The following is a 19,081-nucleotide window of genomic DNA, read 5'->3' on the forward strand; positions in this document are numbered from 1 at the left end:
GGGCATAAATTCAATCTGTTTGTGCAGAAAATAGCCTTTCCATCTTGTAATTACTCATCTTTCTGGTTCCTTCCTCCCCCTTCCTTAACTTTTTATGCTTTGCATTGTAATTCATCACTTCAATGACAAATTATAAATTGTTTTGTCCTTTACTTTGTGGGGAAATCATGGATCTCTTTAATCAGTTGGAGAAAGCATATTAGCGCAGATACAAAACAAGGCAGATTTCTACATCCTTGGAAAATAATATCAGCTGAAGCATGGGAAAGTAGCAACAAAATTAAAAGGCAATCGAATGAAGAAGCAGCAAACAGCATTAAACACAGTACAAAACATCCCATGTACAACAGAAAAAAATAAATAAATAAAAAACAGCGCATTCACAGTGGAGATCGATAGCAATGGGCCCCCATGGAGGTGCAGCAAAAACAGCCCACCGCAAAGAGAGATTGATTGTCCCCTAGGAGTTGCATCTGAAAGCTCTTCCCTGTTATGTAGGCCTTCCTCCAGAACTCCTCCTGCCTACAAATGCAGGCAAATGCAACTGCCGTGATGGAGAGTGAAAAAGAGCAGCCCTGACAGAGTGGCATCTGATAGCTCATCCAGTCAATCTCTGCATCAAATTAACTAGCGCATTGTCAGATACTCTTTCTCGGCTGGAGCATTACGGGTGAGCGGTTCAGGACTGGCAAATGTATGTCAGCATACGCTCGATGAAATGCAGAGACAAATTGCTTAGAGGACCGGACGCAACGCGAAGTGTGTAATCGCGCGTGTGTCCTTATGGAATGGGCTTGAAACAAAATGACGAGGGCGCCGCGATTGTGCGAGCGCCAAAGGAAGTGCGATTGGCTTTGTCCTCGGCGGTAATATTATAGTAAGTGCGCTGACGTGGCTCATCTTTCTGTTTTTACCCGCAAAGACGTAGTTCTGTTGCTTGTTATCCTGAGTGCTGCATTCATGGATTTCAAATCACACAAATGCAGAAAGGAGAGCACAGTGATAAAAAGGTCAGAAAGGGTGGAGGTACTGGTGGAACATGGGTAAGGGGCCACAAAGAAACGGCACAAAAAAAATACTTTCTGCTGATTACAGTAGCTTCTAAAGCCCCATTCAGCGTTAAATAGGTTGTGCATTACTCATTATTCATCACCTATTTAAGACTTTAAGACTTGCCTTATCACACCTTATTAATATATTTCTTAACAATACAAGCTCAGCATCTTCACAAATGTATTTAGCTTTTTTATTTTAATTTTCAGGAAACTATTTGCAACCACATTTCGTGCTCATTTGTTCATTTTTTTTATTCATCTCTTTTCAGCAAAGAGCCCGCAAACACAGACAATTACAGTCAGCGTGAATCTTCCACGTCTGCTTCTTTAATACATTTATTAATCTTCCATAATGTTATGAATTAAATGATGAAATGCAGTAATATGTCTTAAGTTATTTACAATTCATCATTTTTTAACTTTCCCATTTTGCATTCACACATCAAACTCCCCGCCTGTACGGCAGTGTGAACACGTTAAGATTTTAAGTGCATATTTTGGAAAAAATTCTTTGAAACTGCACACTAAACAACCTACCTGTATGAAATGTCAAAAAGTTATAGTTGCTCGCCACAACCTTAAGCTCATAAATGCCTTTTTTTCTCATAGAAAGTCTAGTGTAATGTGTTGCTGTTACTTGACATCAGCCAAAGTTGTTGCTATGAGGTAGTCATTGATATCAAGGTTTTATGCGGTTTTAATAATAATAATAAGTGCTTTGGGACAAATGTGCACACAATTAACATTTATTCAAAGCTGTTTTTCAATCTTTACTTGAGTCTAGAGGCACAGCTGAATAAAACCAGGGTAATAGGAATAGAAATACAGATTTGACGCGTTTAAGCCACCGCAGTCGGTATGGCTGCAATCATTCATTCATCTTCTGTAACCGCTAGTCCTCTGGAGGGTCGCGGGGGGGCTGGAGCTTATCCCAGATGCCACTGGGCGAGAGGCGGAGTACACCCTGGACAGGTCACCACTCTGTTGCAGGGCTAACACAGAGAGACAGACAACCATTCACACTCAATCACCAATGAGCCTAAACCGAATGAACATGTCTTTGGACAATGGGAGGAAGCCAGAGTACCCGGAGAGAACCCACACAGACACAGAGAGAACATGCAAACTCCACACAGAAAGGCCCCAGTCCGCCGATGGATTCGAACCCAGAACCTTCTTGCTGTGAGGCATCAGTGCTGAGCACAGCCTGGCCACTGTGCCGCCCAGTAGGGCTGCAATGTCAGTTAAATAAACAACGACATTTTTCATTTCATTGTTACAGCCAGTAACAAATTAATTATATGTTTTTTTCTTGGTAATATTGTCATTTTGATGACTTTCATCCTACAGGGACCTGTCCATTTTGTCAAACACACCAATATCTGCTGAAAAAAGAGCTTTAAATTATCTTTTGTCTTTGCTCATTCCATTGCTCAGCGTAATAAAAGTACAGTGATAACACTTCCACCCACGGAAGTCAATTTCTCTTTTTCATGCAGGAAGCCTCAGAAGACACCACAGCGGCCTTCGATGTAAGAGTGGGAGAGAAGATTTTAATTTGCAACTGTAATCAAAATAAAACTGCAAAACTTTTCGTTTCTATTCGGCTACATCAAAAAAGCAACATATTCGCTAGTTAGTTAAACAACGTGATCCTGAACAAATTAATAAATGCAGGAGTGAAGGGTATGGGGTTAGTTTTAGGTAACATAAGGACTTGTGGGATTGACAAATTGATCTGAAAGGCTGGACACGTGATCGGCAGAGAGTTGGAGACATCTGTGTCGGTGAGGGACAGGAAGACGCTGGACAAACTGCTCTCGATCATGGACAACCCGCCACACCCACTTCACTGGACTATAGAGGGGCAGCGGAGCTCATTCTCCAATGCACTCATGCAATTCTGCTCCCACAGTGAACGCTACAGGACTCATTCATTCATTCTTTCATTCATTTTCAGTAACTGCTTGTCCTCGGGAGGGGAGGGTCACGGAGGGCTGGAGCCTATCCCAGCTGTCACTGGGCGAGGGGCAGGGTACACCCTGGACCACACCACTGTGCCCCCCGACATCATTCATACCATTCTCAATCCAGCTGTACAACAACTCACCTTTCTATAACAGATAACATCATGTTATTAACGTTAATGCACATTAGTGCAATCCTTCCTATGTATATAATATATATTTACATCTGTCTCTATTTCTTGTACATTTGTTCATATGCAAGTATTTTACATTTTTTTGCTTATGCTATTTTATTTTATTTGACTACATTTTTACTTATGTGTTATTTTTATTTATTTTTTAAATTATTTTATTATTTATTTACTATCTTCACCTATTTTTCTTTTGACTAGTGGTTCTCGAGAGTGTGCAACCGATCTACTGTGACTGAGCAATTTCCCTTGTGGAGGAATAAAGTCTGTCTAAGTCTAAGTGTTACGCTTACATAAGATTGGGGATTTGTAAATGAACATGCTTTATTTCAATTATAATGTGAAAAACAAATTAAAGGCATTGTCAGTCATTATTTATTGATACATATAGTATCAACTAACCAGATATTTTGTTAGAATTTACTCTTATAAAAAATATGCGAGGGTTAGCAACATTATGCAAGCATTTTACCTTAAAAACAGCTTTAAAAAGGATTGTAGGGACAATGGGGCCTCTTTCAGTGCCACTCTTTGCCTGTTCCGGCGCCGTGCAAATTGGGTAACGTGAGTACATGAGAAGAAGTGAGGGATGCTTTATGGCACCACCACCAACTGTTGGTCTTTAGACAGGTATGTGGAGAAGCAAACTTATCAGCAGTACAGACATTACAGAATAGGAGAAGAGACCACGGAGGGTCTTTACGGGGGAGCAAAGCAAAAACAGTGCTCAAGCCAGAGGCCAGACAAGAGCAATTCTTGGACTGGTATTTACTCATTCACAAGGGATTCCCAAAATAAAAGGCTGCAAGACGTATGCCAAGCCCTCTTGCTCCTGGACTAGTAAGTAATATTAGCCGGCTTTCTGTGATGTTGCACTTGCTTGATGTTTGCCTGTCTTAGCCAAGTTGTTGACTTGCTAGTTTTTGATTATATACCAGAGAATTAGCCTCTAGATATTATCTTATGACAGTTATGTGAAAGTGAATTACACTTGGAAAGTGCTAGCAGCAGCCAGTGGGAAAAGCAAATGCAACTTCTTGCATAATAGGGCTTAAATGTTAGTAGGAAAACAGAGAAACACTTTTGTCTTATAAAATGTTTGCAGGATATATTAAACCACACCTATGCACGCCCTTGATGTGCCACATTCATATTTCATGACAAATTTAAGGAAGTTAAAGAAAGAAGAAATGCTGACTTCTGCTGTCTATCTGACCTTTAATAGTACACTGGAGGTCCTTCAAACTTCCAGAATAACCATCTTTATTCAAGACGGTTCATCTTACAAGGTCTAATCTATGTACTGGCACTTGAACACAGAGGATGTTGCGGCTGTCTTCATTCTTTGAAACTTAATGACTAATAGCTTTCAAAGCCAGATAAGACTGTGCAATGTTAGATGTAGTTAATATCAGCATCACTCCCGAAACTGTCTACCGATTGTAAACCTTCACAGGAAGAAAATTATAAATCTCATATTGCTGTATTCTACAAAAGCCAAAAAAAAAAAAAAAATACATTTTCTGGAAAAAAGCTCTACGTTTATAAAAGATACAGAATATTGAGGCATTAATTTTGGTCGTACAACTGGATTTGTCAGACTGCTAAGGCTTTGTACCGAAGATTATACCATTCTCAGGTGGAAATGGGAGATTATAGTGAGTGGCAATTCAGCTTTTTGCATTTCTTAGAAGTGCTGAGCTTCTGTGATACACCGTGAAAGTGGGACCATGACCGGGTTTCTTTTCTTCCTTGACTCGAACAGGACAGGAGTCCACAGTTCCCTCTGGATACTGACACCAAGCATTCTGATACAGATACAGGTAGCATCCATCTAACTGGTGCGGTGTAGTAGGCTTTCACTGCTCTGTATGTGTGTGGCTGCCCATCCATGAGCGAGGGTCGTATGTTCCGTTTGTGTGTGCATTCATGTTTCCAGGTTTGTGTGCATGTGCGTGCGTGCACCATTTCGTTGCGATGATGCCTACTCTCCCAAAGGGATAGTAGGATTGTCCAGATAAATCATCTTCAGCCGGCCAGCCACACCACACAGAAGAAAAAGGGGAGAAAGAAAGGGAAAAAATACAATGAGGTAGCAATGTACATGGGCTGAATAAAAAAGAAAAAAGAAAAAAAAGCAGCCGGCTGAAGATGAGATGAAAAGGAATGATGAAAATAGGATCATTACAAAAGGATGCAAAGTGTGAAGCATTCTAGTTTTGAATGAAGTCGTAGGTGCGACGCAGAGCCAGCACAGGCTTTGTGGTGGAAAGCATTCAAATAGTGATATCTGCAGTAGGAGAGGAGCCAGAGAGGAGGGTGTGAGGAATAAGGAGATAGGCAGACAGCTGCCAGCTATATGGCTGGGGCCTGGGGTGAAAGAAGGCAGTCCCCAGGATGCCTTAAACATGTAATCAAGCCAGCTAGAGCCTGATGACTCCTCCTCCTCCTCCTCCTCCTACTACTGTCTGTTTCCCCATCCATTGCTCTGTTGGTAAAACCTGTTAATGAATACATATGTGTATGCAGTTGATCACAGAGGCTTTAGATATGGGTGAAGCGCACGTTCATCTCCATGATAATATGCGATTATGAGACTGGCGGTGCTACCTGGGATATATATGCACAGCCTGACCAGATGTTAGTTAAATCTATAACACTGAACTGTGATTATAGTTCGCCACTGCCTCTTGTTGTCAAGTAGTAATACACTGACCCCTTTGCCCGGTCACTCCAGCTTGGCCTGCTCTGACCTACAGCAGATGGCTGGGAATGGTGAACGCCTGTACAAAAGTGTGTTTGATAATTTACAGACCACCAGTCCTGGAAAACAAACCTCGTAAGGGTTAAACAAGAAAGGGGTCTTGATTGATTTTGCGGCTTACCGGACAGTTGATTGATACACAAGGTCTTCGCGTCTGCGGTAGTCCTCCATGTGAGAGTAATTTGTATTAAACATAGCATCGTAGGTAAAAATTTTCTGCTTGATGGTACCTCCATCTGTGACCTGTGAAGCAAAAAGAGAGAGTGTCAGTAGGTTGATTCCTATAATGATGGATGGTACAAGACCTATATTTTCTGCCCCCGTGTTGTCCCATGGCGTGGAGTGTTGACAGCGCTCCTACCTGCAATTACCTCATCGATTCGTGATAAGCCGATTCCCTATAGTGTCTGAACGCAAGGGATTGAAAACCTGCTGACATGATACCATCACAGAGACAGTCTCTTAGGCTGCTATCGGTCTCTGTTCACGCAAATGCTTGGGCCGTAATGAAGACTGACAGGGTGCGGTGTTCTGTATGTGTCAAGCAGTCTGCTTTCTGCAGAGGTAATGGCTTGTGACGAGATACTGCAGAGGTAACGGGATAAGATATTCAAAACACTGGTCTCATCTCTGATGGAGTGGTTCTTTCCTTTCTAATATTCAACGGAGTGTTGAAGCCACTTAGCATTTGAATGACTGAGATTTCTCCTCTCCTCAGAAGCCGCAGTCAAAAAGGAAAAAAAGGGTGACAGGATTTTAATGGAGCCACTAATGCTGCTTTGAAGAGGGAAATTGTTGGTGGGCTAGGGATCCTTCTTCCGTTTGCCAGTGAAGATGCTATCACTCTGATCCAATCCAATCCCTTCAGCAAAGTAAACAATGTCAAAGCACTTCATGATTAGTCTGTATAATGTATAATGTCACCTCATGATGAGACAAAGCTAAATTGTATTTATATGAACAAACAATTGTTCCCTGTGAATGCGGGGTAACTCATATAACCTCTTGCCTCTGGAGAAGGCACACTGCCTCGGGCTTAGCTTGCTAAGCGGTACTCCACAGGGAGTAGACAGTGCTGAAACAACCAAAAGCAGGAGTGTGGAAATAAATTACCATTGTCACCGGCAACCAATAACCTCTTATTGGGTCGACACCACCTTTGTCCTCCACACTTGGAGGTTTTGGGATTTGGATTTGAACTATTAAAGGTCAAGATGCTTGTTTGCAACATTTTCCCGCATCCCTCATATGATTTCAGACTTTTTTTTTTAAGCGCCTTTTGAGAAAGAAGAAATGTTTTGACACACTCGCCAACGACCTGAGAGTATCGTTGCCATCTGCTGGGTTTTAATATCAATTCAGGGGTGTAGACATTGAGCGATGATGTGGCTTCATTTTGAGCTCCACGGCAGGGAGAGACAACAGGGAAAGGTCAGCCTCTAAAAGCAAAGTTGCGTTCGAACACTGCATTCCAACTACCCTGACTTTTGCCACCACTGTGGTTACAGTAATGGTCCTTTTAGAAACATCACCATAGGGAGAAAACCTTTCTGACAGACATCGCTGAACAACACCTTATGTGAAATCAGTTCAGCAGAGCTTGAAAAAAACAAAACACCACAGTTAACTTTCTGTCATATATTTAAGACTACGTAGGCCTTCCAGTCAATCAATTAATATACAGAACACACTGTAAGCAAATAAAATAATAAAATGGTTAAAAACTTCTTTGTAAAAATGATAAATGGGATATTGGAAGGTGAGGGGCACAACATTTTACTGGATTCAAAATAAAAAGTGACTGAGATATAAAGTGCAATACAGTGGTGGTTTCACAGATTAGTACAGCACGAGAAAAGTATTTACAACAAACTATACAGCAAAAGTGTCCACATCCAGTTACTTGCTGATATCTTTCTCAGTTTCACACAGCTATAGTGTTCGGGCAAATGATTAAATCTACCAGACCAGATCAAATGTGCAAAAGCATTTTCCTCATTTCTATTTGCCTATGTTGTTGTCAGCCTCAGAATAATTTGCTGTCATTATGTGAAAACAACTCAACTCAGAAAGCAATTTTTATTGATTGTCATTATTCTCCTGATTGTTTATTTTGAGCAACACAAGATCTTTTGCTAGAAAAAAAGACGTCTAGTCATATGCAATTTTGGGTCTATGCATCACGAAGTAACAGCCGTTTAATAGCTTTCACATTACACATACCGGGACTTTTTAAAGCTGTACTGAACTATTAAATACAGGACAGTGTGAAACTAAGATGCTCAAGAAAACAGACACAAACAATGACTTCCTAGATTGAAAATCAAATGTATATGTGCGGCAACAGTGGCCGCAAATACATGACTATATTATATCATATGTGTCATTGACTCATTTCATCAGTTCTGGCCTGACAACATTTTAGCACATTAGCTAACATCAATATTTTTTGTGCTATTTGGCATTTAGTCATATAAAAAATGAAACTGAATTGGGAAATAGGCACTTCTACAGTAACCTTTATAAAATCACTTTATTTTCACTGAGAACTGCAAGACTTCTGTTGGAGCCGTAGACATCTCTCACACGACCACAATAGCCTGAAGGCAGTTGGACTGTGGACTCATGTGATACAGCTCTTCCTTGGAACCAACGTCCTCCATGTGTTTGTAAGGCGAGCTCGACTAAACTCAGTGACCTTGCCATTATGCACTTCAGGTACTGACAAGCAGCATAAGATCGGCAGCTTCAAGGATCTTTTTTATTCACAGTGAGTGAAACCATTTCCAGTGGCAGAAACAGAACCGGGCAGTATGTGTGAGCAGTGATAATCTTAGCTGGCCGAGCTGAGAAAGAGATATTCAAACATCATCACCACTCTTCAGAAGGGATTATAACTTTTGTTTTTATTATTATTTCATTGATTCAGACCAGAAACGTGGATTTGCCTAAGGCTATGTGTGACATTCGCTTCACTTTATGACGTTTACATTTTTTCACCGGGGGGAAACATGACGTGGCCGTGCCTATTTACACAGATGAACAAGTGCGCCTACTTGAGAAATGTTTTACAAATCCCTTGCAATACAACTCACTTCCCCTCTACTCAAACACATTTCAGTTGACTTTAGAGTTACAATACTAACTGATGTAAATATGATCTGCTGGCCCTAAAGTACTGAGCAGAGCTGAAGACATTTTTAGTCCATCTCCTCTTTCACAGTCCACCTAATCCAACAAGCATTACAATTGCTTCCGCCCTCCCCCCCTGAAAAACCTGATGGATAAAGCAGGTGTCAGATTTCTGCTTGTCTGGAAGCCCTAAGAACCAGAGAGAAGATTTCTGCCTCAGACAGGTCTTCTGGGTAGCACCCTCTCTTTATCTATCCCTCTTTAATGATTTCACCTCTTAATTAAGACTGACCTGTAACCCCCAGCGTAATATATCTGAGAGAATCTGCACATTGGTGAATGTCTCCCTATCCCCACAAGAGGACCTGTTAGCGCAATAAAAAAAAAAATGACTGTGGGAAGAAGAAAGAAAAAGAGCGAGGCGAGAGAAAGGGAGTGGGAGAGAAAAGGGAGCCAAACTGTGCCGAAATGGCCGTACAAGAGGGAGGGCAAGAGAGAGATGAATACTCTTTGATTGTAGCAAAAGCACCATTGGGGAAGCAAAGCTTTGCAACAACTGCTTTGTTGAATCCAGGCCACGCAATGCATATGAGGCACAGAGGCACCAAACGTTTCCAACACGTGACCATCTGGAGATATGAAAAGGTAAGCATAGCTAGAGAGGTAGCTACCCCTCCCCTGTGTGCATTAGGGCAGATTGTGGATATTGGCTGAAGGAATAGCCAGCAGGCAAAGGAAGAGTTCATGACAGATATGGGAGAATGGGTGAGTTTGAAGGTGCTCAAAACAGGGTCCAATGCCTCTCCTGAGATGTGATAATGTCAAGTTCTCTCCAGACAGAGGCTGCCCTGTATCCTTCCTGGCTAGCCAGCTGAACTGCCTCTCTAATGATGCCTCCTATTATTGGGGTCAGATTAGGACTGGGTCTTGGGGGTTAACCAAAGCCCTCCTCCCTCTGCCTGTCTGGGGTGGGGCTATTTATAGGCTGCAGCTGCATCAGCACCCACTGGAGGAAATTCAGCAAACACACTGCAGGCCAACTGTGAGAGATTCAACCTGAATCCTGCCTCATAATGTCAGGCAGCGAATGTCAGAGAATTACTACATTACTACAAGACTTTTAGTAGCATGTTTCACACGGGTTAGGAAGAGAAATGAATTATGAACCCTGTGTAATTTCTGAAGATATTCTTGTCTCCATGTAAAAAGATAAAGAAGAGCTTGTATAGTTTAATATTACGCAAAGATAGGACGGAATAATTACAGTAAGTTCATCACATGGTGCCTTATGAGGAGATGATAATGGTGTCATGAAATGTTAATTCATATTTTACTCACATTTCTTTGTGATGCGAATCTACACGTCTTACACTTCCATAAGATGGACAGCAACATGGCTCTCAAAGAATGTCTTAATAAGATTTATTCCCATTCAGACACTCATTTACAGACTTAGACAAGCAGCAACAAAAGAGATGATCAGCACATTGTCATGAACCAGCTTGGCACTTCCCTTCATTTCCGTGGTAATTTGCCTAATATTATTATCTCACAATGTGTCTATTTGAAAGAGGACCGAAGCATTGGGAGTCATTGTCTTACTTGTATAATGGGGATAATTGCAACGCAACAGGCTGAACGACTTCCGATTTCTTTTAAAGTTGACAAATATGTGGTGAAAGGCGAGTCAACGTCGACGAGTCAATGACATCACACGGTAAAAACACAGTAGAAAGTAATGCTTTGCAACAATGAGATCTATATTCTTGACCTGAATACACATCGTAGCGTCTCACACAAAAGAAGCTATGGAGGCTTTTCTGCAAGTTTATTGAAGCTTGAACACGGGCCGCTGTCGACTGTCGTAGACCACGCCAACATCATAAACACCGTAAGTCTGACACTTCTAATATGTGGCTCTCGCTCAGCAAACTCTCAGCTCCACCATAACCGTCTCTCGCATGGTGCATTAACTGACATCAAGGACAAAAAACATGCGCTACAACCGCAGCAACAATGTCAAATGTAAAACACAACCGAACTGAACAGAAACACATGAGCTTATCAATACTGTGCGCTGCAGATATGATATAAATTGGCACCGTCAATAGCATTTAACAGTTCTTCACAACGTGTTGTAAGATAGGATAATGTAGCCGGGATTAAAAAAAAATAAAATAAAAAAATGCGGTTTATCTCCAAAGCCTTTTCTGTGTATGGCAGCTAAAGGTCTAACAACTTAAGACAACGAAATTCACCAGCAAATTGTTGATGTGCCGCCTCCTTCTCTCTGTTAGCGCAAGTCTTTCAGTGAAGTCATTAACTGACTGCCACTGAGAAGATTTGGACTGTTCCTTTGCTAGCGATAGTGGATGCCTTTTCAGTTGAGTCTGCATTGTAGTAGTACTTTTCTGGTATTTCGGGACTGACTTACATAATCTGCATGTCACAGTAGAATGCACTTCATCTTAAGTGAAGTATTTCCACACACTTGATGAACCGCCGCTAGTTTGCTCCTCACCTGTCTTCTCGGAGGTGTCTGTGTTGTTACTGTCACGTGACTGGCGACTACTCGACTTGATGCTTGCAGCGTCATGGCACAGCAGTAAAGTCGACTAGTCGGCACAACCCCTATGTGACGCAAACCCCAAATTGATACAAAATCCATATAATACGACTCAAAGTAGTTTTAGAAATCAATTTAATTTTATATCCAACGTTTGCTTTTGTGCTTAAGAGACAGCATTATCACAGTGCTTGTCATCCTTTGCTGCGGTTCCACTTGCATCTACAGTACTGAACAAGTTTGTGAATTGTAGCATCTTGTTATGACCTTCAAAACCCATCTCAATGTGCCTTTTGAGGTCACAATAAAAAATACACAGCATCTTGTTCGATGTTCACAGATGGTATCATTAAAATATGAGCAAAGAAAACATTCAAATGTTTGGAATATACTGTAGATACAAAGATGGAAGACATTAGGCGGTAAAGCCCAGGGCCCTTCCATTCCATGACATTTAGAGAGCAACAGCATCCTTTCTCTGAGCCTTTGAGCTACTGTAACAAAGAGGCAGATGACAGCACTGCACACTGGGAAGTATGCAGCATGAGAGGTAAGGGAGTGCTAAGGTACAACAATAACGCACCGTGCCCCAGTGAGGTAAGAGATGAAATTTGCTGTCACTGCTTTTATGGAGCACAAAGCATGATATACTGGGGACAATACAGAAGAAAGTGTTGCAAAGCGTTGTACCTAAAAAAGGTGTAATAAAGCAAACAAAACATGATGCAACAGGATAAAAATCCACTGTGTATAAACTTTACTATTCTGCAGCACTAAGAGCTGCCAAGTGTAACCAGGGGGAACGTTGGGGAGTTGATGCGACAATCCTGCTGACTGAGGAGGACCATAAGTGATGGCTACATCTGTGGATGTGCCATATACCGTTGATCTTCATTCAGTAAGCAAATCCAGTGTGCAGCATTGGTGGTCCTGCCTCTTAACCTGTGAGTTTACGGCTCTGCATGCTGGGCTCCCCTACTGGCAGCTGAGTGACAGAGGAGTTGGTTAAAGGGATTTCATGCTTCAAATGACAGGCTCCTCTCCTCCCTCTGTCTGACACTACTCTCAGGGGGGAAGCACATCTAATTCAGGCTGGTGGCTAACTGATGTCGCAAACATTCATACCTTTGATGCTCAAGACTGGCTCATACTACAGCACCACGCTAATTTAAAGAGATGCTGACTTAGCAAGAAATGTAAAACCTTTATGGGGAAGGTGGCTGAATACTTGTCACTGAAATTCAACAGGCTTTAACACATTCAGTGCAATTTTAAAACATTTATGAAGGAGATTTGTGATCACAGAACGTTCTTTTCTAACTTAGCAGCAGTCTGTGATAGCTACTGGGTCTTCAAAACAATCTTGAATATGAATTATTATACTGAGTGGTTTTGTCAGTATGATGTTCAAACCTATTTTTAATGTAACAATTTCAGGCCCAGTGGCAATGCTTGCTAATGAGAAGGTTGAGTGTCTGCGTGAAGGTCCAGAGCATGGCAAGTTCTCAATCAGTACTATTGTCTATGCCCACACACAGGATATAGAAGTACAGCATCACCAAAGGAGATATTTTCTATGGCCCGTCACATGCTCCCGCTCTGCTGTGAGGCATTTTGATTCCAACATTACAAAGTACAAACAGGTTGTGATTGGCTACTGCTGGAGCTGCCAGATTACATACAAGGATTAGAGCTGGGCTCTATGAAAACTGTGCCACCGACAGGAACAGACCAGCTGCATTCAGCTGCGGCCTGGACGAAGCATGGGTGAGGGTCAGGCGCAGCCAGGACATAAATTCAGGCAGTTAAGTGTTATGCAAGCGTGTTATCTAAAGCCATCTGAGACAAGGCCATCCAAAGATAGTTATTATGGCTGTCATTCTGAGGGGAGACAAGCTGTCTGTGGGCTGACAGTGAGGAGGTGATGAGATCAAAACGGGTCAGACTTGTTGGAGGCTGCTGATCTACACTGTATACTGGTTATTATACAGCTACTGTATTTAGCAGCACGGAATTGCCTGGGCTATATTTAATTGTCATAGAGTGGAAAAATGAAGAAAAAAAATTAAAAAAGAAAGGTAGGATTCTTGAACGGAACTGGAGTGGTGCTAGAACTGGGAGAAAAAAAAACATGTCACCTCTACTACCTCAACAATTATCACTGAGGTGCCCTTAAGCAAAGCACTTCACACTGCTCAGTGAAGCTGATTAGCTAACAATAGAAAACGGTGGTTGTTCTGGGCAACTCTCAGATGCTAACCATTTCCGAAGTACCATGGGCGCTAACAATGTCATAGCCAAAGAAGGGTATTCATGCTCTAGAAATGCACCCCGCTGAGAAATGAAGAGGCTTTTTTAATAATCAGCTCTGTTGTAATAAATATGGTTCCAAAAAGTACTTTTTACTATTTCTTTTTGTGTTGTCTTAAAACGTTACACAAACAAAAGAGAACTGAAATTAAAGAATAAATAAATAAACAATACACATGCGCGCAATCAATCTGCAGAAAAGCTGGCATTAAACCTGAAACTGAATAAAGCCTCTATTGATTGCGAGCTTTAAAGGCAGCACAAGCACAAGAAAGGATTGCGTAAGTTCAGCAATTAGTGGCACATTATGTAATACAGTGACTTCATCCACATTTCAAAGAGTTCCATCAAGGACGGGCAGGTAATGAGATGCAGCACTAAGGGAGGAACATTATTGTGGGAGCTTGTCCTTAATCTGTTTGATCACCGCGCGATAAGTGACTCCATGTTCCCACTTTCCTTTGACAATGCCTTTATATCAGACATCCGGCAGGCTGTAACATTTTGAAAGAGAACTGTAGAATGATGCAGAAGCTGATGTGAAGAGAAACTTGCTACTTGTTGTAGGGCTGAGAAAAAAATACAGTTTTAATTAAACTTCTTGTTGTATAGACTTATACAAGTCACTATGATAATGAATAATGAATATATACATATAAAACACAACAATGGCCCAGTCTTGGACTTAACCAAAGTCAACAGGCAATAGACCAAGCTCTTCTCCACATTATTCTGTTCGCACAGTTTACTTACTCTCAGAGCTCCTGTTTTTACTGTGTGAATCACTGTTTAGCCCGTCTGACCTCCAGGCTACTGCAGCCTTGCTTCACCCTGAGCCACTTTGTCCCTGTTACTGCATGTGCGCGTTACGTGATATGCAAATTGCATAATTCCAACAAATGAGGGTGACTGCGCTTAACACTCATAATGTATTGTGTCAAAGTCCATATAACTTATAAGCATAAAATACAGACTGTGTGGCAGCATGTAATTAAGTGGCTGTCTATGTGAGTTATAGATGTGAGTGTGTGTGTGTCTGCGTGCGTGTGTGTGTGTAGGGTGGTGGTAGAGAAGTGGAATGAGTAAAACTGTTCTCTTTCTTTCACAGTTGCACTGAAATGCAGCTGTGCAACACACAACAGTTGCTGAGTGGAACTTCTCATTGCTCACTCTGTAGTGTCATTAGTGTGCAGCTAACACTTGAGGATTGTGTATGTAACTCTTCTTACCGCACTACAACAGGCTCATTCTGCACATGTCAATATATAATGAAATAATCTGTTAGCACAGACCATAGACTGTAAACAAAAATGGCAAGTAGAGCTCCCCCTGGTGAGTGGTTGCAGTATAGGTCATAAGCTCCACCTCCACAATGTTAGTGGAGGGACGAGGGCCAAACTTTTTTTTTCAAGGATAGTTTCAGTCATTTTAGGTAGTTAATATAATGTTGATGCATGTTCAAGTTTAATTTTAGTTTTTTGACGCTATAGAATGAGACCTCATGATGACTGCCAGTTTACAACCATAAAGTGGTCCCATAGGACTGTGAGAGTGAAAAAAATGAATAAATAAATATGTAAACTGTACAATGGAGCATTTCTTTGTAACTGGTGGAGGTAGAGCAGGGCGCAGTATTAATCAAACAAAAACACAAGTGAGTTTGGTGGAAATGTGGGCGTGTCATCGATAACGCGGCTCTGCACGGCTCCACTCTTGGACCGTACTGCGCAAACTCTGGCTCCAAACTCCGCCGCCCCTATCTCTCAGAAACTAGCATCAGTTTGGCCAATGCAAGGAAGTGGGGACGTGTTGTCCATATTTGTATACAGTCTATGGCACAGACACGCTATAAAAATAAAGCTGAACTGAATTAAATTGAAATTGCCACCAACATGATATAAAGAAAGTTTTAGAGAAATATATGCATGTCTGATCCAACTAATGATGTGCTTTTATCCACCAAACCTGTGTCCGATAACATTTCTGCCTTTTTCTGATTTCATCACAGATGGGTTTTGACTCACAAGGGCACACAAGTTGGAAAACAGATGGTCTTAAAAGACATCAAGGCCACTCTGGACATAACGAGTCTGCATATGTTTGCAGCTTCACAGCCTACCCCCTTTTTCTTTTTTTTTTCCTCCTTATCCACCAGATTACTGGAGCCACCATCTGCATCTGCTAGTTGATGGATATATGGGGAGTGTTATTCAACGCATAAATCATCAAGCAGGTCGTGAGCACAAAGCAGAATGCTGAATTTGGCAAAATGCTAAACTAGACAAAAGGTTTTTGTTTTCTTCATAAATTTTATGTGCAAGTTTATTATGATAAAGCATTTTCTGTCTTCATACTGTGAGAAAATTTATCACGGGAACTGTCCTTTGACAGAAATTGGTTGAAAGCAGAAATCTACCCAGGGATTACTGTGCAGGACAAATGTAAAAGGTTAAAGCAAGATCCTACTGAATGATTGATTTCACCAAGAGAAACTACACACTTAGGGTCAGCACTGCTCTCCATAAGAAAAGCATTTTAGGAATTTTGTTTTGATCCATGTATTCGGGAGGTGAAGGGTTAAGACGCGTTACAGGGATTAATGTATTCCTCTCAAACGAATGTTCCTATGTTTCATGCAGATCAAGAAAAAATGTATTTGAGCTGTGCTGTAACACTGTCTGTCCGCACAGCGCACAGCACAGGGCTCATTTCATGCTTAAATACAAATTTCTAATCCTTAATGTGGCATGGGCCATTTTTAATAAGACATGCTTGAGCTTAATTAAGGAAGCATACACTAACATATTTACTCCTACTGCTTGTTCCCAGGGTGACTTTGTCTCCTCTTTCAACTGAACTAAGTACTGAGAACAAAAATTGTAATTTAATATTTAATGCTTCTGTTTTTTTTCCCATTTACTCGACACAACTAATCTCATGTTCCACTGCTTTATCTTTCTGTCTCGGTTTGTCTCCGGTGCAGACAGGATTTGACGGTAGCGTGATACCTTTATGGAGCTCACACTCAAGATTTATATCTTTACTTAAAAATAACACACGGGGGTCGTTATAATGCAACATTAATTAAGCACAACAAATACTGTGGCACTTTGAATGCAAAACTTCTTTCCAGGCATCCGAATCGCTTCCATCACCCATGCTGATGTATATACTGTATTTCAAACGACATATAAGATAAAACATAAAATGTTTTAGTTTATCGCAACCACCCAACTTATTGCACCACCTGCCTGCTGTTGCTCAGCTCCCTGAGACATCCAAAACATAGACTCTCTGACAACCTTCAAATCTGTTTAAAAGTGCCTACTCTGTTTAAGCTGTTTTCCCCTTTACCTCATTTCTATATACTTTTTAAAGCTGCTTAAATTTTTATTTTTATGTTTTTTGCATTGTTTGTTTTATTCTTATGATGTTTTATGCATGCAAGGCGACCTTGACCTTGTATCGCTGATACATTTGTAACAGTGTATCCATACAGTTGGAATAGAGAGCCGAAGTCCCGCCCCTTCTACTTCCAGGCCATGGGACCTATCTTTCGAAAAAATATGAACGGCAGTCTATGGCAAAAGATAAATTATTTTCTGGTCCCGATCGACTTGTGCCTTGGATTATACATATGTTGTTTTTCAGAATAAAAAATGATTTTACATGTCAAGAATGTCACAGTTTGTCGCAAGATAGTTAAGTAAAACGCTATGGAAAATACGTAATTAAACAAACTACAAGTCCCGCATGCTGGCGTGTACAGAACCGACCAAAACTCCCTTCGTGTAACTACAGCTCTCGACATGACCCGATTTATAATGATTTTCACCTCGTTTGATGCTTCTGCCTTCGTCCTGGAAGAAGACGGTAGCTCAACAAGGAGACAGCCATAGTTCTCTAGTGACGTACATTGTTCGAGACGAGAGATGTAGTTCACTAAGCGATCTCATACAAAACCTAATGTTGTTCAGCTTATTTACGTCAAATAATTTATCTCTTGACGTGAGAAATTATCTTTTAAATTCACACACATCATATGTGAAATTCATGCCACAATTCGAACGGGACCAAAAAATAATTACGATCTCTCCGTAGACTGCCGTTCATATTTTTTCGAAAGATAGGTCCAATGACCCGGAAGTAGAGGGGCGGGACTTCGGCTCTCTATAGAAGGGGAAAAGCACCTAAACAGTCAAAGCATCTTCCATAAGAGAATTCAACTCAACTCAATGACCAACGACCAAAATGTTGACCAAGTGCTAATAGCAAATCTTCAGAAGGCAATCAGAACACGTGAAAAGGGCCTGTAGGGCTTTTGATCTATTTAGATTGTTTTGATGCGAGTTGCAGAGTTCTGGGGATATCAAACTTTTCTGCCTTTATTAATATAAAATGGAACTAGATGTCTCTCAGCTTGTGGTGCTGAAAGAACCAACCTAAATGCATCGGAAAAGCTCAAAGGCAATGTCTCTTTGAGAAATCGCTCTAGAAAACCCACAGATGTTGCTGTGGGCCATTTCATGTAGGAACTATTTTATGTCTAGGTATCACACCACTGGAAAGAAGCTTGCTAGCATACCCATGATAAGTGGATTGAGCTGTGATGTTATGCTGCAGTATCAGTTAGTTAGATATGAATAGATAGATATCTCAACAAAGTATCAATACCGGACTACAAGGCGGACTTTAAGACTTCAGTCTTGCTCAATTATACTTATTTGAAAGAGAGTACACAGACAAAGAACTGCAACAGATGGATGCAGGGAGAGTCGAGACGAAAGCTATGGGGGCTACAGCTTTGGCTAACCCAATGCGGGAGACAGCCTTTCGTGTTGGGTAAATGCTTGCTTCTTTGTGCATAGTGACATGGTTGGCGGGAGCAGTTAGGTGGACACAAAACAGTTCAGTTAAAACAGATTTTCTTGAGTCATCAGGTCAGGATTTCTGGAAAGAGACTCTGTTGTCAAGTTTTTAAAATGCGTTTTATCTGCACTTTGAACACCACAGGCTGACACATCCAAGCCTCGGCCACTCACATGAGAACAATATAAATGGATAAATAGCAGTACAGGCAAGAGGAAAAACATTTC

General features: G+C 41.2%; 1 protein-coding gene across 2 annotated transcripts in view; it reads right to left on the reverse strand.

Annotated features, from left to right (window-relative positions):
• The window catches only part of igsf21a (immunoglobin superfamily, member 21a), a gene marked incomplete at its 5' end in the record, with an annotated part of 178,488 nt that overhangs the window by 69,138 nt on the left and 90,269 nt on the right, over positions 1-19,081 (reverse strand). For both annotated transcript variants that reach the window (XM_084542119.1, XM_084542118.1), the window contains one exon: positions 6,099-6,220. In XM_084542119.1, coding sequence (XP_084398245.1) covers positions 6,099-6,220 — 122 coding nt within the window. The remainder of the gene's footprint in view (positions 1-6,098; positions 6,221-19,081) is intronic.

Source organism: Chelon labrosus (assembly GCF_963514085.1).
Source record: "Chelon labrosus genome assembly, chromosome: 4".
Taxonomy (NCBI): Eukaryota; Metazoa; Chordata; class Actinopteri; order Mugiliformes; family Mugilidae; genus Chelon; species Chelon labrosus.